We start from the raw sequence: 22,105 nt of genomic DNA, 5'->3' as shown, positions 1-22,105 counted from the left end.
GAAGGCAAAAATCTTTGTCTTATTTCTCCATAGACTCTAATATAGGATTTTGCACCAACAGCTATTAAATAAAATGTTTGATTTAAAAATCTTTGCATATTATAAAACATGTTGAAAATTAACTTCACCCAGAAATTGGGAAAATCTAAAATCTTACACAAAGAATTTTTTTTAAAAAAAAAAAAAAAAAAACCCTGATGCATATGGCTCATACTGTTTGATACTAAATTCTTCAGTAAAAATAACCTCACTATGAGAAACAACCCAGATAAACAGATAAAGGGCCATGGAGATGCTTCTGTTATAGTGAAATAACTGCCACAGAAGCATAAAGACCCACATTTGGACCCCTAGGACCCACATAAAAACTGAGCCTGGGGAACACATTTGTAACTTAGTGTTCTCTCTCTCTCTCTCTCTCTGTGTGTGTGTGTGTGTGTGTGTGTGTGTGTGTGTGTACCGAGATGGAAAGATCCTTAGAACTCACTGGTCAGCCAGTCTAGCCAACTGGTAAGCTTTGGATTCAGCGAGAGACCTTCTCTCAAAAAAATAAGGTAGAGAACAATTGGAGAAGACACTTGGCATTCACCTCTGGCCTCCCACACATATGTGCATGTATATGTGCACACACATATAAACATGTATTCATACATACAAAAAAATTTAAATGAAAAGGATGGATTAAGTTTGGAGTCAGCAAATATTTCCTATGACTGGCTCTACAGTAAATATTGTTAGCTTTGCAGTTCTGTGTTGCAATAGTACATTCCTTACTCTGTGTTTCCACATGTGGTTTTCTTTCTGGCTTCTTTATAAAAAATATTTTATTTTTTGTGTGAGTGTTTTGCCTGCATATATGTAAGTGCACTCATGTCATGCAGTGCCCATGGAGGCCAGAAAGGGCATCAGATTCCCTAGAACTGGAGTTATGGATGGTTGTTAGCTGTCAGGTAGGTGCTAGGAATTGAACCCAAGTCTTCTGCAAGAGCAGTCAGGGCTCTTAACCACTGAGCCATCTCTCCAGCCCACCCCTTAAACTTTTAAACTAACGAAATGCATTCATTTAAATCCAATGGGATAAAAATGTTCTAGCAAATATTGCTTATGTGTATGTCCACTAGCATACCTAGAAATTTTAAACCTTACAACTATCTAAAGGGTATTTACTACCATTTTCAGTGGACCTCAAAAATTCTTCAGAATAAAGATAAAAATAACTGAAACTGGGCCAAGGCTCCACTGCTCTGTGGCAGAGCCAGGAACTATACCCACATGTCTCTGGTCCCAAAGCCTGCCTCCCTGTGGAGGATGGAAATCTCCAATGGCTGCCCATAGAGGTGGCAGAGTGTAGCTCTGGCCTTGAGGAGATTTGGGGTCTCAAGGGCACATTTTCTTTTTCATACTATGAGACATTTTCACAGCACCATGAGTCTACCCTCATACCTTATCCCAAATACTTTTGTTGGTGTTAATATATAGAAACCAGTATCTAGGTTTTCAAGGAGAATATTAGATACATAGAATTTATTAAAAGTCATTGAATCAACTATCCTATATATTGTAAAAAATAAAAATAACCTGACAAACCTTTGATAAAATTTTAGAAAATAAAAGGAAAAATTTTTAAAATTATCTCTAGACAATAAAATGACAGAGTTACTTACCAATAACAATGCCACCAATGGCTCCAGCATTCTGGATGTTGCGTGCCTTTTCTGCAAACATGCATTGTCCTCTTTGAATCAAAGCAATTTTTCCCATCACTGCCTCAGGGTTAGTAAGCTCTGAACAACCATTATATGGTTTACTGCTTGCAACAAATCCTCTTGTCTGTCAGAAATAAAAGTAACCTAAATCTTTTATCTTCTTCAATTACAATCTAGCCATTTAACTTCAATATCTAGAGCTTTAAGGAAACTAAAACTGATAATATGTGTGTGTGTGTGTGTGTACATGTACATGTGGAGACTACAGGTCAACTTCAGCTGTCATTCCTCAATAGGATCTCTTGCTGGAACCTGGGAATCACAAATTAGGCTAAAATTTCTTTTTAATTTATTTACCTGTATACATTTTTAAAGACTCTTTTAATTTAAATAGAGAAGGTTGAAAGTTTAGGTGTTCTGTTTTGTGGTGCTGGGGACTAAAACCCCAGTCTCACATATGTGTTCTACCAAGTTATACCCATAGTCCCTGAGTGTTAAAACAAACCTATTAAATTAGAGACAAAGGAATCAAATACTTATTTAAATTTCAATATGCTTACTGAGGTAGACATACCTCTTTATGTTTAGATAGATCCAGCCCAAATTGAGCTGGTCCAGCAGTCAAGACTACCCTGCCAAAAAATGGGTGGGAAACAATTTGCACAGCTCGTGGAGGTAGCTGCTGTTCTTTCTGTTGTTGACTTGACAATTCAATCATCTCTTGCATGAACCGCAATCCATCTTCAGCATCGATTGAACTGGCAGCCTACGAAAGAAACAGATTTGATTTATCCTTCCTTCCTACAAACTTCCCCATCTTTTTTATTTCCTAAGTACATTACATTTTAGACTGCTGTTTGGAATTTCTCCCTTTAGTTTAGGTTCCTACTAAGTATGTCCTGACTTGACTTCAAAATACTTTCAGAAATTACGTTTTCTGAAATAATTTAAAAAATTAATTTCTTTCCTTTTTTTCAGAAAATGATGTTGTTTGCTCAGAGTCAATGTGCTAATATGGTAAATGACTTAAAAGATGTCATGTTATAAAAACTTTAAAGTAAAAATCAGTAAAAATTGTAGGAGTTTGGGGCTGGAGAGATGGATCAGTGGCTAAGAACACTGACCGCTCTTGCAAAAGACCTGGTAGAGTTCCCAGCACCTACACTGCAGCTAACAATCATCTGTAACTCCAGTTACAGTGAATATGGTGCTCTTGTCTGACCTCAGTGGGTACCAGGCACATAAGGAATGCTCATACATACATAAGGACAAAACACTCATCTACATAAAATAAAATCTATAAAAAAAGGAACTCAAACAACAACAACAACAACAACAAAACCCACATAAATAATAGTTTATGTTTAGAAAGAGCTGGAAAATGGCAATCACATATTAATCATGAATTCTTCTGTTTAGCTTCTCTCCCAGGAAAGTTCATTTTCTGTTTTTCTTTTCCCTAATTAGAGCATGTTTCTAAGTTGAGAATGCAAAAGACATTTAAAGGGCTGAGGATGGGGGTATAGCTCAGTGGCATTGTTTTGACCCTAGCACCCTGAGAAACAAAAGATATTTACACTTTTATTAGAATTTATTTCAGCAAAAATAAGTTACTATTCCTTTTGTTTATTCTGTGTGAGTACTCAAATGCTGATTTAAATGCAGATTTTTATTTCTGTGATGAATGAAACAATTCAGTAGCCTTTGAAAACTAAATGTGAAATCTTAATTGATATTAAAAATTAACTACAAACTTTTAAAGTTATGCTCTAAATAAAATATTGGCAAGGCAATGAACTGAGAAAGAAGATTTAGATTTGAGCTCTATCTTTGACTGTATTAATAAAAGCAAATTACCTAACCTGATTAAAATGAATCTGATATCTTTCCAAGACACTTCCAAGTATACTTCTAAAGTATACTTCTAAAGTGTTAAGAAATCTAATGTCATTATCTTATAAAGCTAAAGAACAAAGAAGAGACAGTATCTAATTAATACAGCAATGTCTTACTTGGATTGCATGCTGGACCAACTGGACTCGCCCATCTTTGAGGTGAATCAAACTCACTCCCATCTTCTTCAAGATTTCTAAATGCTCAGGGTTAGTGGCCATAAAATCTCTGGCTCTCAGAGGAGGTTTAGCTCCACTTCTGAAACTCTCCTCTCTGCTGAAAGGAATCACAAACAAAGGTTAGAAAACTACACATTACAACTAGTGAAACAGAAAAGGCAAATAATGTTAGAGATTTACAAAACTGCTAATTTTAGAACTAGTAAAATTGAGATAAATGGAAAGTTATTTTCCTACAAGTAATTTTGGTTATTAACAAATTGTACCACTTTCAATTATATTTTCCAGTTAAATAAAGCATGTACAGTATCTACCTAGAAGTATTAACAGTGCAACTATGTGAAGACACAGAGTAAGTCTGCCTACGGTTTTGTTACTATTGGTAACTTCCTCTTAAAAACCCATATTTTCCTCCCAATATTTTAATAGCAAAACAGTACTTGTATCTGTAGATAACAAAGCTCACTTCATTTCTTTCTTTTACTTCCTTGCATTGGCCTTTCTATTAAAGTGCCTCCCTAAAAAGTTAACAATCAAGAATAAGAAACACTTCTTAAAATAAAGCAATGAAACAACGGTGACAAAAACACCTGTCTTCCACCACAGAGAAACTATGGACATAAGGAGGGAAGCATTTCTTACACATATACAACATACCCAAAATTGTGATGAATCACAATGAGCAAGAGAAATTAAAAACTATTATACACTATTCACTATTATTACTTAATCCAGAAAAAAAATACATAGAAAGAGCATATCATAGTAATTTTTGTCCAGTAATTACTACATTCCTGAATAGTTTTGGTCAAGATGAAAGTCTTTTTGACTATTATAGCTCCTTAAGCACTCTGTCATTTACTATGAACTAACTCAGTATTAACAGATATAAAATAATACATCTTACACTCTGATGATGCCTCTTGGACAGCTCTTATCCACCACATTTTTTAAGGGTTCACGAATGCTCTGAGCATACAATGGATCATTAGGGAAAAGAATCTGAGTGTTTGGACAAGTCCAGTCAAAATTACTGTCATCCAGTTCTGTGTATCCTGAGGTCTATAATATAAAAAAAGTAAATAAAAAAATAATTGTTTTAGTTAATATTATGGTTTAAAAGGAACTATCTATGAAATAAGAGTATATACATAAGACGATATTATAAATACATTTCCTCCTACTATCCATATATTAGGTGAATTCTGCTTACTTTTTACTTAGAAAAATAAAACAACTATATAGAAGTGAAAAAGTTAATGAGGTACTTAAAACTCACTGTGTTCTTCTTAGAGATGCTTCGATTTGTAGTCGAGAGCCAAAGAGGTAACAGATGTGCTTCTGTGGTAAAGATGTAATCTTCTATGTCAAAAATAATGTCTTCTTTATCAGCAAATAATAGGTAAAGATATTTAAACATTTCAGCCAAGAAGAAAGAATCCATTCTAAATTGAAAAGTCACAAATAAATATTAAAAGCACCCGAATATGAATTAAAGTCAATAACCCTGTCTACACAGTTCAAACAGCCAAAGAACTGCAGAACATTTTAATCCCCCAATGTCAAAATAACCTTGACCCATATAAGAATCTTCAACTAATGTTAACAGATGGATAAAGGAATACCACTTGGACAACATTTATTATGCAACACTTAAATAAGGCTTTAAAGGTAAAGCATATCATTTATTAAAAAATTACACAAAAATGAACACAAAGCCATAGAACTTTAAAAAGTTTTGTAAATATTCAGAGAGAATATTCACACAGAGATTCCTGAAGTGAAATAAAGGGAACAAAAGTACGAACAGTTTAATCTTATAATGTTTTAGTAACATTTTAAAGAAAAATGTAAATAAAATTAAATGTCAGGAAGAGTATAGGTGGTCGATGGAATTATAACATCAAATTTAACTAAAGTTACTACCGCTCAAGGTAGGCTATAAAGGGGGGAGGGGTCTTAATATAATCAAAATACATTGTATGAAATTCTTGAATCAACAAAATATTTTAAAAAGCTGGGCATAATGGCACATGCCTTTACGCTCAGCACTTGGGAGGCAGAGGCACATGGCTCTCTGTGAGTTTGAGGCCAGTGTGGTCTACATAGTGAGTTCCAGCAGGCCAGCTGGGGCTACAGGTGACCCTGTTTCAACAAGACCAAATAAGTAAATAAATAATAAAAAAAAAATTTACTATCTCCCCAAACAAAGCATACAAGCATGCAAGGTTTTTGGGTTTTCCTTTTGAGACAGGGTCTCTGTAGCCACAGCTGGCTGGAACTCCCTATATAGACCAGGATGTCCACTTCACAGAGATCTGCCTGCCTCTGCCTCCCAAGTGCTGGGACTAAAGGTGTGTGCTACCATGCCCAGCTTGCTTCCAAGGTTTTGACAGTAATAAAAAAGTGTAGTTACCGAACAGGTTATACAGTATCATACTTCTGGTCAAACTCAATTCCTGGCACAAAACATACAAAGTGCTTTGCAGAGCACTTGGCGTACAGGAAACAGTTCACATCACAGATACAGTCTTTGCTTTCCTTTCTTGATGTTATTTGTATGTCCACTTCCAGAAACCTAGCCATTTCTCATCAGCTACAGTCAGGGAAGGGTGTTCCAAGCCTAATTAACTACTTCCCGAACACTCTAGTGAAGGACTGCAAGACAACCCTGTGAGGTTGTGCGTGTCTGAGTGTGCTGCGCTCCTCGTGCCTTCAGTCCCTCTGCCTGACAGGGCTTTCCTTTTGTCTGACTCTTGCTCATTCTTCAGGACTCAGGATTCTCCAGGAACACTGCAGTGACTATTACATCCCAGCTTGCAGTTTGTGTCTCTTTCACGTTTCACAACGCTTACACAATACTTTAAAGGCTCATTTATCTGCTTGTCTTCACTGATTCAGTAACTCAAAGAACATGCCTTCACATCTCTCTAACCCTTAAAAACTAGTATAGTGCTGGCATGTAACAGGCCTCAGGAATATTTATGGAATGGACATTCACTAGCCAAATGAACAAAGTAAGATTGCAGTGGTCATTTAGAGAAGCAATAATGGTATAAGTGATCTTGGAATTACAGGAATGTTAGTGACCATCACACTGATCAAAGTGCACCCTTATCACTGAGTTCTTCATGCTGTCGACCTCTCTCGAATCCAGTGAAACAGAAACTACCACTGGTCTTCCCCACCCCTCCAAACAAGGAGCAGAATCAGAGACCATGACAGTGTTCTTGAAGAATTCTTGATTGAATATGAGTCATGGTCCAGACCTTCCATCATCATTTTTATCATTTCTTTGATGTAATATTAAAAACACTATTAAAGCACAGGAGTAATGTCCCTAATATCAGGTTCTGATATATATTTATCTACTTAAAAGTCACCTGGGCACCTACTACATACCAGGCACTATGATAAAAATGTGGATTTTCAAACAATTTAAAATGAATCTTTTTTTTTTCTTCTTTTTTTGGTCTTTTTGAAACATGGTCTCCCTGTAGCCCCAGCAGGGTATGGTGGTGCATGCCTTTAATCCCAGCATTTGGGAGGCAGAGGCAGGTGGATCTCTGTGAATTCAAGGCCAGCTCGGTCTACAAGTGAGTTCCAGGCCATTTGGGGCTACACAGGAAGACCCTGTCTCAAAAAAAAAAAAAAAAAAAAATTATAAAATGAGTTTATTCAATAAAGTTTTTAAAAAGCACAATGAACCAAGGTTAGTACCCTCAAATACTTTTTGTAAAAACATTAAATTGATCTGACTCCTAACCAGTAGCTGTATTTTGTGCTATGTCAGTTGCCAGGGAAAGGAGATTAGTAATTGTTTTACCTGTCCTCATGACTCCCAGTGCGAACATCTTTCATGGCAGCAAACCCACAAGGCACTCTAGCATACTTATTTAAATTTTCAATGAGGGTTTTCCCTACTTCAAGGTAGTAAGGGTCTCCTGTAGCCTATTAAAAAGGAGAATATATGTGTACATTAACATTGCTTATATATTATCATATACCCATTCATGTACCCAGTAATTATTAAGTACCTACTAGATGCCAGGCACTGTATCAGTCACTAGAAATCATGTTTCATAGGCTCTGGATATAATAATAAGCCATGGATCTGCTTTGCAGATCTTAAATAACAGGTGAACACTGGAAGTCTCAGCCTTTAAGTTAAATTTCTAAACACCCAAAGTGTTCTCCAGTTGAAGATGGGAGAAATGCTTCAAGAAACAGCTCTAGAATACAAAACTTCTCTTAAAAGAAACGATTACAGAAGTTATTTTTGAAAAGGCATAAAATGCACATGTCAAGTCTTATATCTCCCTATAATTCTATGGGCTAGATGAATTCAAATTGTGATAAGTCCAAATATTACAACACAAAATACCAATTTTTTTATTATAAAAAAGCAAGAGACCCAACAGCAAATGGAGGCTAAAAAGGCAAAAAGTGGTAAATTAACTTACTTTATATAAGAAGTAGGTACTTTCTGCAAACTCTGGCCTTAAAGGATGTTGAGCCCAGTGCACCCTGAAATCTGTAGTAAATGCCTGAACAAAGCATATAAATAGGTATAAAAATGTAATTAAAAATAAACAAGTAGTTCTAGAACATGTAAGTAATAATGCATAAAATCATGAATAGGAAAAATTAAAATACAAATCATGATGTATTTTCACCCATAAAGCACTGAATGCCACTGCTAAAATCATAATTCATTCATGGAAAGGCTACTGTTTTTCCATCTTACTGGATTATATTACTCTTATGTGTGTACATGTGTGCACACATGTGAACATGTTCACGTGTGTGCAAGTGGTCAATCCTGGGTGTTGTTCTTCAAGTGCTATACCTTGTTTTTTGACACAGGGTCTCTCACGGACATGGGGCTTGCCAATTAGGCTAGGGTGACTAACCAGTAAGTCCCAGGGATCTACTGGTCTCTACCTTGCTAGCACTGGGATTACAAGTGTGCACAAGCATGCTCAGCTTTTTACACGGGTTCTGGGGATTGAACTCATCCTTGTATGACAAGCACTTTACCAACTAAGTCATCTCCCCAGCCCTACATTATTTTTTTTTTTAAATAGCCAATTGGACCAGCAGGAAAATCAGAAAAGCTCAGTAATAAAATTTAACAAAGCTCTATAGCTGGTAAAGATATTTTCCCATTCTGTGGGCTGTCTTTTTATTTGAACGGGAGTGTCTTTTGCTGTACAGAAGCTTCTTAGTTTCATGAGGTCTCATTAGTCAATTGTTGGTCTTAATGCCTACATTATGGGGTCCTGTTCAGAAAGTCTTTCCCTGTGCCTATAAGTTCAAGTGTGTTCTCCAGTTTCTCCTCTATCAGATTCAAGGTAGCAGGTCTTATGTTGAGGTCCCTGATGCATCTGGAATTGGGTTTTGTGTAGGAAGAGAGGGAATCTACTTTCATTTTTCTACATGCAGCTATTCAGTTTGTCTAGCACCATTTATGGAAGACTCCATCTTTTCTCCAATGTGCTTTTTGACCTCTTTGTCAAAAGTCAGGTTGACAAACTATATAATTGTGGTTTTTTGTTTTTTTCCTTTTTCCTCTTAATTGGTAGGACCAATCAATCGATCGATAGTTGAAACTTCATTTTATTCCTTATGAATACAAACTTTCTGTAATACAAAGTCTTACTCACCTGAAGGCTAATAAAACTATACTTTTCAGAACTAATTCTAAGTTAATGGAAAGCTTAGCTACATTACAGAGGGAACTCACTAATCAGAAACAGAACAAGGCTATAAATATATATGAAATTTGTAATGGTATATTTCTGAAAAGCTAAAAGTATGCTATTAACATCTTTTCAAATCAATATAGCAAAGGTATTTATTTCTAAAATAATATTTTTAAAAAAGAAGAGACTTTTCAGTTAGCATGAAGACATTCTTCAAATTTTTAGGATAAGTGCGTGACCACCAAAATTATATCCAATGCATATAGCTTTCATCAAAGTTTCAGACTATAACAGACAACAAAGTCTCCCTAGCTGGTCGGCATATGTTAGAATGAGGAACAGCAAGATGGCTCAGTATATAAAGGTACTTTCTGTTACAAGCCTGACAACCCAAGCTTGATCCTCAGGACCCATGTAAAAGTAGAAGAAGAAAGCTGAGTCCACAAAAGTTGCTCTCTGACCTCCACATATATGCCATGGCATGCAGGTGCCACCCCCCCAACCCCAAATGTGTACATGCACATCCACAGAATAGTACAGTTTAAAAATTTAAAGTTAGGGGGCTGGAGAGATGGCTCAGTGGTTAAGAGCACTAGCTGCTTTTGCAGAGGACACAGGTTTGGTTTCCGGCACCCACATGGCAGCTAACCACCATTCATAACTCCAGTTCCAGGGGATCCGACACTCTTTTCTGACCTCCACAGGCACTGAATGACACGGGTGCACTTATAGACATGCACGCAATACACTCATAACATAAAATAAAAATAATAAATAAAATATTTTTTAAAACACTGAAAGTTAGAAAAAAAACTTTAAGTTAGAATGAGACAGTCTTAGGCTGGTGATATATCTCAGTAGTAGAACACTTGCCTAACATGCACAAGACCTTCGCTTCGATCCTCAGCAATGCACACATTTTAAAATAAACAGAGAGGCAATGTTGCAATAACGTGTTAAAAAGGGTTGAGAAACGTTAGGTTGGGAACTCTTTTTATGTGTTTATAAACCTTTGTTTATAAACACAAAATATAAATATCAGCATTATGCTAAGTTAGATTTCTTTTTAAAAGAGTAAATTTGTCTTAAAGTTATTATAATATATATGTAAATGAGAATTTCAAAGATTATTTGCTTACCTCTGGTAGAAAATTGTGTTTTTTAATCACCTGATACAACATTTCATGAGTTTCAATAGCAGGCCTAATATCACCCTTTAAAACCTAGAAGTCAACAACAAAATGACTTAATAAAATATGACTTAATTTCATCTACAATCATTCTATAAACAGAAATGTATATATTGATGCAACCTTGAACTGTTAACTACATTTTATCATTCAATTTTAGAGATCACAAATGCACGTAATTAAAATTATTTTATGTTAATATTAGAAAATGTGTTTCTTTATACCTGCAAACCTGGAAAGAAGGCGAGCAAAGCATCCATCCAAGTCCGAGCATTCAGCATTGGTTTGTGGATATGCACATCAAGCAGGAGAGGGGGCTGGCTAATGTACCTCATTATGGCATCATAGTGCTGAAAGATCAACGAGTTCATCAAAGTAGATGAAAATCCACATCAAATAGCACAGTGAAGAAATTAAGCCCGAGTGTATACACATTTAAAAATAATTTCACAATTTGTCAATTGACTGTGTAAATATTTAGGTGGAAAGATGTTCCTTTAAAAAATGTACATACACAGACACGCACTGCCTTACATTTTCTAAGTCAGACACAGAATAGGGATATTGTTCAGTTGTAGAACATTTGCCTAGCATGCCCAATGACCTGGATTCAAACCCAGCATGCTCGCGCGCGCATACACACACACACACACACACACACACACACACACACACACGGCGGGGGCAGGTGGTGGGGCGGGGGAGAAAGAAGAAAACCATAATTCATGTAAATATGAGAATTACTAAAATGTTGAACTGATTCAAAAAGAATCTGAGGCTAGGTACAGCAGCATGTGCTCACAATGCCAGCACTGAGGATGCTGAGGGAAGAGGATCAAGGTTCAAGGAGCCCCTGGGCTACACAGTAAGAATATGTATCATGTAAAAAAAAAAAGGCTATATTTAATATGAGACCTTCTGGGGCAAGGGAGATGGATCAGTTGGTAAAGTGCTTGCCACACAAGCATGAGGACCTGACTTCAGATCCCCAGCTCCCATGTAAAAAAGCCAGATGCAGCAGCATGCTCTTATAATCCAATACTCAGAAGGTAGAGAAAGGAAGAGCCCTGGGGCTTGCCAGCCAGCCAGTCTAGTAAAACCGGCAAGCTCCAGGTTTGGTAAAGAGACCCTGTCTCAAAAAAAATCAAAGAAATAAAAAGAAAGTGTACATGCACTTGCATGCATATGAACATACATACACACATACATACACACATACATATACATATACACACACACACACACACACACACACACACACACACACACACGAGAGGCAGATCATCTGAGAGAAACAGATCTGAGCAGCTCTATCTCCTGTGTGATTAGCTCACGGTTAGGATGCTCTGTGGCCCAGTTATGCTCTCAGGGTCTCCTTGGAATATAACCACCAGCTTCTAGCTTACAAAGTTACTTTTCTCCTGTATCTAAGAAATCTGGTCCCTTCTCAGCAATATTCTGGTATGCCCTACTACCGAAATGGATGCATAGAATCACTGTTACCACTCTTACTAGTCTGTCAGCTCTGCTTTTTATGGTCTTAACTCCCTTTCTTCTTCTTTTTGCTGCCTTCTCCTACATACTTTTTAACTTTGAAAACAGGACAAATTGTGAGCCAACAAAAATAATTATCTGTCCTAATTCATCTCCAAAAAAAATAAAACTTACCAGCAGCAAATAATATGTATATAGATAGTGTTTTTAAAGTATTCAATAGGGAGCTTACTGGGACTTTTACTAGGTTGCTTTGTTGCTGTTTTGGTGATTTACCTGGCAAAAAGCACTAGTATTCCCACTTTGTAGATGAGAAATAAAGGCAACCAGAAGTAGTCGCTTCCCAAAGACACAAGACCAATGCATTACCCAAACAGGGTTTTAAACTAAGCTATCTTTCTGAGTTTTAACTACGCGTCAAAACATGTCATATACATGAGTGAACTGATGGGTGGAAAGGATGTAAACTGTATTTATGTGAATACACTGATAGAGCTAATGAGTTTGCTGTATTAATCTCAGCTTGTGTCAATTACAAAGGCAATCTACCTGGAGTCCAACTACCCTCCTCCAAAGCTTTTGCTTGTGGTTCTGATCCTGTCTTTAGACTTGCAGACCTGCTTTTGAAATGAAGACTCACTAGTTTCTCCATGTCTTAAAAACCCTATCTACCTGTATGCTCAAAGACTAGGCCAAACTTCCAACATTTCAAATAGAATTAGAGTCCAAAGGAGAAAGTCAAATATAACTCATTCTACGAATTACATTTGTTTTGGTACAAAAGAAGATTAAGTACAATTCAAATCTGCATACTTCATCATATATTGCCAGTGTGAGAAAACTTACGATAAAACAAACTTGGACTTAAATAAAATTAGTAGAAAAATAGATCAACTTACTGTATTAAATCTTTCCAGAAAACTGTCATCTCCAAGCAAGACATAGGCTTTCAGCAGATACTCATAATATGAATCAATCCCTGCTCCAACTCCACTATCTATAAAAAAAAACAAAACAAAACATATAAATATGGTCCTTTATTAAACAAGTCATTAAAAGCTCTCATAGACTACACGTGAGGACACTAGTGTATCAGAATGGAAAATCAAGTCTCAGCAGGAATATCACTGAAGTAAAAACTGCCCAGTCCTAGAAATATGAACCCCATCTGCTTCATGAATAATAGTTCCCTTCCTGCTAATACTTTGTTTGAAAAAGTTGTTTTGCAAAGCATTTACGAATGTCTTACTTAGACTGCTAAGATTTATGAAGGATAATAGGGATTTTGGCAACATGAATTATACAGAGATGAAAAAAAAAATAGAAACCAATTTTTAGCAATTAAAACAAACATTTCAAATTGAAAGCCCCCCAAATAATACTGAAAGAGATGAAAATTTACACCAAAAATTATACCAACAGTTTTATAAATTTTCTTTGTCATTGATATTTACAATCTTCTAGAAAGATCACATATTAGGGCACAGAAATAAGAACAGTATCATATTTTAAAACAGGATGTGAGAAAATAGAGTTGTATTTTTAAGAACTTGATGGAAAATAAAAACTAAGAATTACACACAGCCAAACTATCACTCCAATATAAAACACAATAAACTATCGTTAGGCAGATACAGCTTCAGCAGCCATGAGTACTGAAAACAGTGTGGGATGAAATACAATTACCCCTGGTGCCTGCACAACACAGGTTTCACGACTCTCTGAGGCTATCAAAATCCAAGGATATCTAAGTGCCTTCTACAAAATGGTGTAATCCTTTCATGTTATGACCCATGCACGGACAGTCTCACGTACTTTGCGTCATTTCCAAATTCATTTTACTACCAAGTACAATGCATACGCTATGTAAATGCTTACTATGCTTATTGTTTAGGGAATCATTAAAAGAGAAAAGAAGAAAGAAGTCCATGTATGTTTAGTACAGGTGAATATTTTTCTTTTCTTTTTGAGACAGGGTCTCCCTGTAGCCCCAGCTGGCCTAGAACTCACTATGTAGACTAGGCTGGTCTTGAACTCACAGAGATCCACCTGCCTCTGCCTCCCAAGTGCTAGGGTTAAAGGCCTGCATCACTACTAGCCTAGGTGAATCTTTTTCCATTTTCCATCTGCACATGGAAATGCATGAATATGTGGAAACAGAACCCACGGATATACTTAGAGACAAAACCATATACATTACAAGTGAGATGTGAAGTACAAGCAACAAAATACCTTAGTAAAATTTGTTACATTTAAATAGTGAAGGAGAGAGAACAGAGGAGAGGGAGAAAGAAAAGAGAACACATACCAATCATCAGAACTAAATTCCGATAATATCAATATATCAGAAAAAGGTTGGAGCAGAGAGAGACAAAAGGATGGGAAAGCAAACCCAGTTTGTTTTTAGTAGGTAGACAGACGTAGATTATCAATAAAAAAATAATGGATGAAAAACAAACACAGAAAAGTTGCAACATACTGAAGTCACATGAAAATAGTATAAGCTCAATACATTAAAAATATCAGTAGAGGGGCTGGAGAGATGGCTCAGTGGTTGAGCACAGACTGCTTTTACAGAGGACTGGGGTTTGATTCCCAGCACCCACATGGTGGCTATGACCCGTCCTTAAGTACAGTTCCAGGGGAATCCAAAGCCCTCTTCTGACCTCTGCAGCACTGCATGACACAGGTGCACTCACATACATGCAGGCAATACACTCATACACATAAAAATAATAAAGTATTTTTTAAAAAATCAGTAGATAGGCATGAACTCAACTCATCAATTAAAACACAAAACTGATAAAAATGCATTTAAAGAAGTATATAGTTTACAGAGGACATATTCATTGCTTAAGTACCTGCAAGATCAAAAGGAGAAGGATGGGAAAAGTGGATCTGGCAAACACTACGCAAGATAATGGGGCTACTCAAACATACATGAAAAACCAAGAGGATTACTACACAATGGCAAAGGGCTCAGCTAAGGAGAGGCAGCAATCTAAACCAAATGCACCCACTGTGTCCAGTGGAATATAAAGCAAAAAATGGAACTATAGAAAATCATTGTTCTTTAATTCTTGATAAGCCAAGCAAACAGAATATCAGTGGGATCTATATATACAACATTACTGATAATTGGACAAGAATGTAAATTAGACCAGCCACTAGAGAAATCAGTACGGATTAAAAAATTAAAAATAGAACTCTCATATGATATAGTTATTGCTGGGTACATAGCCAAAGGAATCACAGCACAGAACAGAAACATTTACATGCTCTTTTCCCTATGGCACTAACAACACTCAAGCTATAGACTCAGCCTTGGTACACATAAATGGATGAACCGATAAAGAAAATGTAGTACACACATAAAACACACAGTTTTATTCAGCCACAAAGAACTAAATTGCACCGTTTTCAAGAACTGGAATCATCATGTGATGCAAAGTAAGACAGATTCAGAAAACAAGTGTCACAAGTTTTCTCTTATTATGTGGAATGGGGGGCTGAAAGCAAAAGGGGGGCATTATGGCTCTATAAGGGGAAAAGAGAAGGAGTGAGAGTAACAGACGGAATGAATATGATCAAAATACTACATATGCATGTTTGAAAAAGTCACAGTGAAATCCAGTACATTGTGCAATTAATATGCACTAATAAAAAACCACATTAAATGAGAAAAACGGACATACAGAATTCTACATGTAACAAATTGGAAACACTTTTTTCTTTAACGCATAAGGAACACTTATAAAAACTGACCATGTTCTAGGTCAAAAAAGAACATTTTAATAATTTCAGAGGGGAGATGTCACCATATACAGTATATACACCATTGAACTACAAATATTATAAAAATCAAAATTTTAAATTACAAATATTTGTAAAGTGAAAACACTGTTGGTACTGCCAACATAGGAGAAATGAGTCTTACATCATAAACACAAACTGCAGATAGTTTAAAGAATTTCAATTCTGGTAAAAAAAACTTTGAAACTATCAATATTGCATTAAGGAGATGTTCTTAAGGATTAATCACAAAAACTCAATAAATTAGACTATATTAAAAATTAAGAAGAGAAAGTACAAGTCATAAATTAGAAGTACACAGAATACATACAACTGACAAATAATCAGTATCCAGAATACACAATTTTAAGAGTACAGTTTAACCCAACAGCAAATGGTAAAACAACAGAAGCATATAATTTAAAAGTAAGCAAACAGGGCCAGGGATGTGACTCAGTGATACAGCACTTGCCTAGCAAGGGTGAGGTCCTGGGTTTGATTCCCTAGTATCAACCCCCCCCCCAATCCCCACCCTAAAGATGTGGCCAACAAATAGAAAGAATTGTTCAACATCATTGGTCAAAGCAATCGAATCAAACCACATGCAATGTCACTTGCATACTCGCTGGTTTTCTAAACTTCTAAAAGGCCAGTAGTACAGTGTTGGGAGAAGGCATCTGACACAGAGGTTTTCTTATCTTCTGATAGCCGAAGTATACAGCAGTGAGATAATTTGGTATTTGAACTCATCTCGTGATGCTAACAACATTAACTTATACCATGACCTAAAATTTTCACTCCTAGATATACAGCCAAGAAAAACTCTCACATATGGACAAAAGGAGTTACTATAAAATATTCCTGCTGGGCATGGTGGCGCACGCCTTTAATCCCAGCACTCAGGAGGCAGAGGCAGGTAGATCTCTGTGTGTTCAAGGCCAGCCTGGTCTACATAGTGAGTTCCAGGCCAGCTGGGACTACAGGGAGACCCTGCCTTAAAGAGACAAAAAAAAAAAATCTTGATGCCATTGATCACATTAACAAAATCTGTGAAAACAACTCAAGTGCCTATAAGCTGGTTTATTAAACCCAGCAGTCAAAAAGCAATGAGTCACTTCACACAGCAATATGCATGAGTCTTAGGAGTACATTACTAAGTGAAAAAAATCTCAAAGGGCACATACAATGTATTATTCTAAAAGAAAGCAAAAAATATACTTTTGGCGTGGAATCACAAAGGTGGGGAAGAGAACAAGGACCATACAGAGCAGGATATCGGTGAGCAAGTTACTGCTGTAATCAATCATTCATTAGTTGGCACTAGTTATTAAAAATGACTAAATAAAATGGGTCATGCATGAACCAATGGCCACACTGTCATATCAAGTCAAGAATTACAATTAATTCAAAATTAATTGTAATTATTTTTAACCCAGAGTTGGTTAAAGATGGCTTAAGAATTCTTTTAAAAAAGGAAAGAAAAATTTCAGAATCCTGAAGTTGTTTTCTCTCACAAACCATTTAAACAAAATTAGAAAAAAGTTGTATAATATTAAATAAGTAATACATTTCTATTTCTTTTAATTTTCAAATTAATAATTATATGTTTACTTTTTTAAACACAGGCAATTAATTTTACTTACAAACAAGATAACCCTTTTGAAAAATAGAGAAACACATAAAAAAGATAATCTCTTTGGGAGTATTCTAGCATATTTCCATTCTCCAATCTTTTCTTATATAGAGATGTTTTATAAACAGAAAATATTCTTTATATAATACATATCCTATTTTCTCATTTAACATTATATTTCTCTGATTCCAATTAAATTCAGTAACAATACTTCAACATTGTTATTAAATAATTTTATGAGCTTTTATGTTACTGATGGTCACTTAAGTCTATATTCCAGAATTATAAATATGTGATGAATGTCTTTGGAAACAAATTTTCTTTTTTTTAAAAGAAAAAAACAGCAAAATTTTATTATTCAATAAATTATGGTAAAACTTAAAAGAATATCATGAGTACTAGTTTGAAAGGTGGACTGTCATTGGAATATATCATAGGAGGGTGACTTTTAATGACCATCAAAATTAAACATGAGTATGCCCACTGACTCAACATCATGTGCAAAGCTATTTACTATGGAAGCAAAAGCTGAGATGGAGGGAATATGGTGATTAGATCTAAAACTCATAATATTACATTCGACTTGAGATACAAAGATACAGGAAACAAATTTTCTGTAGTTTGTATTATTTCCTTGGGCTAAATTTCTAGAAGTAAAATTATTAATCAAAGGGATTTATAGCATATTGACGAGCATTTCATAAGTGCAACACACGCCAGGTACTATCCTCAGTCTTCACATGAACTCACTTAATCCTCATGGAATGCTATGAAGCATTACAAATCTCCTTATCTTACAGAGATGGTCAGAGAGGCACACAGAAGGTAAATAAATGGCCAAGACCACATAGCTTAAATTAGACTCCAGGGTCTGTGCTCCAATCTATTTCTGGGGGTAGAAAACAACACACATGCACGCATCCATGCAAGCATGCATGCATGCACAATCACAGACTGTGATAACATTATTAAACATACCCACTAAACTATACCTTGATGTGAAATGAACTATTCCTAAGACCTAGTCCTCAAATTAATTCTGGTGTTTTGTCCATACTTGTACATGTTAATGCCATTCCAACTAAGGTATGAAACAGAATACTATGCCAAGGATTATCTTAACAAATGAAAAGGGCTGGAGAGATGGCTCAAAGGTTAAGCGCACTGGCTGCTCTTGCAGAGGACCCAGGTTTGATTCCCAGCACCCACATGGCGTATCAGAACAGTCCATAACTCCAGTTCCAGGGGATCCAATGTCTTCTACTGTCCTCCTCAGACACATGGGTGCACTTACACACATGCAGGCAATACACTCATATACATAGAATAAAAATAAATAAAATTTTTTTTAAAAAGCAAATGAAGTTGCTGTATTGACCAACCATTCTGAGGATATGAAGGTTTCATTTTGCAAAGCAAGCCAAACTTACATACCTTTGCGTACCCAGTCTCCAGTATGAATATTGATAGTCACGCCCACTAAATTACTACTTCGTTGTCTTTTTTCCCAGAGAAAATCAAGAGCTTTTCTTGCATATTCCTATAATTAAAATACAAAAGCATACTTAAAGAACTTTGTCTTCTTCAAAAAGATAAACATACACACATGCACAAATCAAAAGTCTATAGGATCTTTTAATAATTAGGCAAAATTCCCAAGACAGCTGCTTATAATATAAATTTCCTTAAAATCTTGTCTTGGAGCTGGGTGTGGTGGCGCACGCCTTTACTCCCAGCACTTGGGAGGCAGAGGCAGGCGGATCTCTGTGAGTGATTCTGAGACCAGCCTGGTCTACACAGTGAGTTCCAGGCCAGGGAGACCATTTCAAAAAGAACAACCCCCCGCCAAAAAAAAAAAAAAAAACAAAAACTGAAAAAACTTGTCTTGGCTCTTTTTCAGCCAGTCTAGTTAAGACTGAAAATGCAACTTAGAATAAGAGATCTCACTTGGAGATCATGGGGTCATCTCTTGTATCATGGTCCTATTAATACACATCATTAAATGTACCTGTTAAACAATTCCTATCATTTAAGTGCAAAGTGGAAATGCCCTTAGGTATTCTTATTCAGAAAACAAAGTGAATTTCAAAATTGGTATCTTTGAAACAGTCATTTCAGATCTCACTTTTTAAGTGATATATAATTTTGTTCTTGAAAACATAGAAAATTAACTAGGCTATTACTTATTTGGTAATGCCAAACTTAAAGCCTTATGACGACTTCTTCTTTCATTTATTTTTATCTACTGGATATTAAAGTCAAATGATTTCTTATTAAATTCTTGGCGCTAAGAAACAAATGTTACAAATGGAAATGCAAATGCACATACTGGTGAGAATCTAAATTAATTTCAGGGCAAGACCTATTTAACATTGCAAGAAAAAAACAAGCCCAGTTATTACTTTTTGTAGGTTTGAGATAGAGTGCAAAATCATTTTAATTCTTCATTCAACTGTTTCATGCCAATTATTTTTCAACAGAACAGATTTATATGGTAGAATTTCAGATCTGGAAGGCTTGGTACAGATATGTCCCTATTCCTATTTTTTAAAATATATATATATTTTATTTTTTAGAAGAAGCATTTCATTACAGCTTTAACATACTCAATAACAATTTCCAGAGCAAAGATACATCTCTTTCAAAAGTGGCTATAAAATTTTTAGGTTCACAGTTGAATTAATAGTTATACAATATTGAACTCAGTATAAGCCCTGTGAGACATAAAATTGAATGAGTTTTTAACCTTAAAAAAGATCTCCATTTCATTTTAAAATATACTGTTTCTTACAGAAATACTCATTGTTTTTGCTAATAACACTTAGATGCTGGTGTATGCATAATTTTAAAAAAAAGAGGAAAAACAATCAAAATCAGTCCCAGTGAAATTAAAGATTTTTTTTTTTTTTTAAAACAGGGTCTCCCTGTAGCTCCAGTTGGCCTGGAACTCAATATGTAGACCAGGCTGGCCTTGACCTCACAGAGATTCACCTGCCACTGACTCCCAAGTGAGTGCTGGGATTAAAAGTGTGCGCCACCACACCCAGCTGAAATTAGATTTAACCGAAGTTGAAAACTGAATCATAGGACAACTAAGACTCAGATGTCTATGTACATTAGTCTCTACACATCTTTACAGCTCTAATTTATGCATATAAAATACAAAAGGCATACAATAAAAAAGCAACAGTGATTATACTTGAAAATGGGTTTATGGATAGTTCTAGTTTGCTCTTTGAGGTCTTATTTTCATATTTTCCTAGTTTTTTATATTTATTTTTTATGTTTTAGAAGAAGCATTTCATTACAGCTTTAACATACTCAATAACAGTTTCCAGAGCAAAGATACATCTCATTCAAAAGTGGCTATAAAACTTTTAGGTTCGCTGTTGAACCTAATAACCACATACTTAGAAGAAGCATTTGATTACAACAGTATTGATATATTCAATAACAATTTCCAGAGCTAAGATGCATCTGTTTCAAGACTGGCTGTAAATGTTTAGGTTTACAGTTGAATTAATACAGTTATACAATATTGTACTCAATATAAACCCTATAAGACATAAAATTAAATGAGGTCTTAACCTTTTAAAAAGATCTCTATTTCATTATTAAAATACACAGTTTCATACACAAAACTTCATTTTTAATGCAATTAACACTAAGGTCTTTGCATATGCGTTTCTAATTTCTATATATCTATTACTAGTCATAGTTGGTTACTTTCTGAGCTCCTTGGAATCTGCCCATGGATATAAAGTCATCACGTAGATTTCAATGGTAATATTTTTCACATCTACTAAATATTAAGGAGCAAATTTTTATGCTTTGAAGAATTATATTTTTAAATTTTTTTAAAAATTTAATAACTACATGATTGGAAGAAGCATTTATTACAGCTTTAACGTATTGAGTAACACACTCCAGAGCAATGATACATCTCTTTCAAAAGTGGCTGTAATTTTTAGGTTCACAGTTGAATTAATACCGTTATACAATATTGAACTCAGTAAAAACCCTGCAAGATATAAAATTGAATGAGTTTTAACCCTTCAAAGAAGATCACAATTTCATTTTAAAATATGCTGTTTCCTACACTTTTAATGCTACTAACGCTTAGATGTTTGCACATGTGTTTTTAATCTCTATGTATCTGATGACTACTAGTCACAGTCGGTTACGCTCGAATCCTTAGTACCTGAGTCTTATTCATCTATATACCCACTTCCCTAATGGCACCCTCCCATAGCCTCCCTCCTCCCACATACTGGAGCCCACATACTCTGTCTTCCCTGTTACTGTCCTCTATGTTGTCAACACCCCCAGCCCTTCTCCAGTGCTTGTCTGCTGAATCTAGTCAGCCTATCTAGAGGTCTTTGTTTTAGGAAGATCAGCTGTTCCTCATCTAGCAGCAATCAGTTGTCAGTATTCCCTTAGATAAGATTGGGGTCTGCTGTCCATTTTCCCAGTTCTATGCTGGGTTACTATCTGGGATTCTCATGCGCCACCT

The 22,105-nt window shown here is 35.6% G+C and overlaps 1 protein-coding gene across 2 annotated transcripts in view; it reads right to left on the bottom strand.

The window, feature by feature from the left end:
- Edem3 (ER degradation enhancing alpha-mannosidase like protein 3) overlaps positions 1-22,105 on the bottom strand; it is an 84,961-nt gene that overhangs the window by 14,131 nt on the left and 48,725 nt on the right. The window contains exons 8-18 of one of the 2 annotated variants that reach the window (XM_017795897.2): positions 19,027-19,132; positions 13,067-13,164; positions 10,898-11,023; positions 10,623-10,706; positions 8,242-8,325; positions 7,605-7,729; positions 5,058-5,223; positions 4,686-4,840; positions 3,719-3,875; positions 2,281-2,472; positions 1,665-1,830 (exon numbers count right to left, since the gene is read on the bottom strand). In XM_017795897.2, coding sequence (XP_017651386.1) covers positions 1,665-1,830; positions 2,281-2,472; positions 3,719-3,875; positions 4,686-4,840; positions 5,058-5,223; positions 7,605-7,729; positions 8,242-8,325; positions 10,623-10,706; positions 10,898-11,023; positions 13,067-13,164; positions 19,027-19,132 — 1,459 coding nt within the window. The remainder of the gene's footprint in view (positions 1-1,664; positions 1,831-2,280; positions 2,473-3,718; positions 3,876-4,685; positions 4,841-5,057; positions 5,224-7,604; positions 7,730-8,241; positions 8,326-10,622; positions 10,707-10,897; positions 11,024-13,066; positions 13,165-19,026; positions 19,133-22,105) is intronic. The other variant, XM_008824283.3, reaches the window with a different exon arrangement.

This window comes from Nannospalax galili, unplaced genomic scaffold (assembly GCF_000622305.1).
Source record: "Nannospalax galili isolate Female #2095 unplaced genomic scaffold, S.galili_v1.0 scaffold227, whole genome shotgun sequence".
In the NCBI taxonomy this organism is placed as follows: domain Eukaryota; kingdom Metazoa; phylum Chordata; class Mammalia; order Rodentia; family Spalacidae; genus Nannospalax; species Nannospalax galili.
This window is presented reverse-complemented; position numbering and strand designations above follow the sequence as displayed.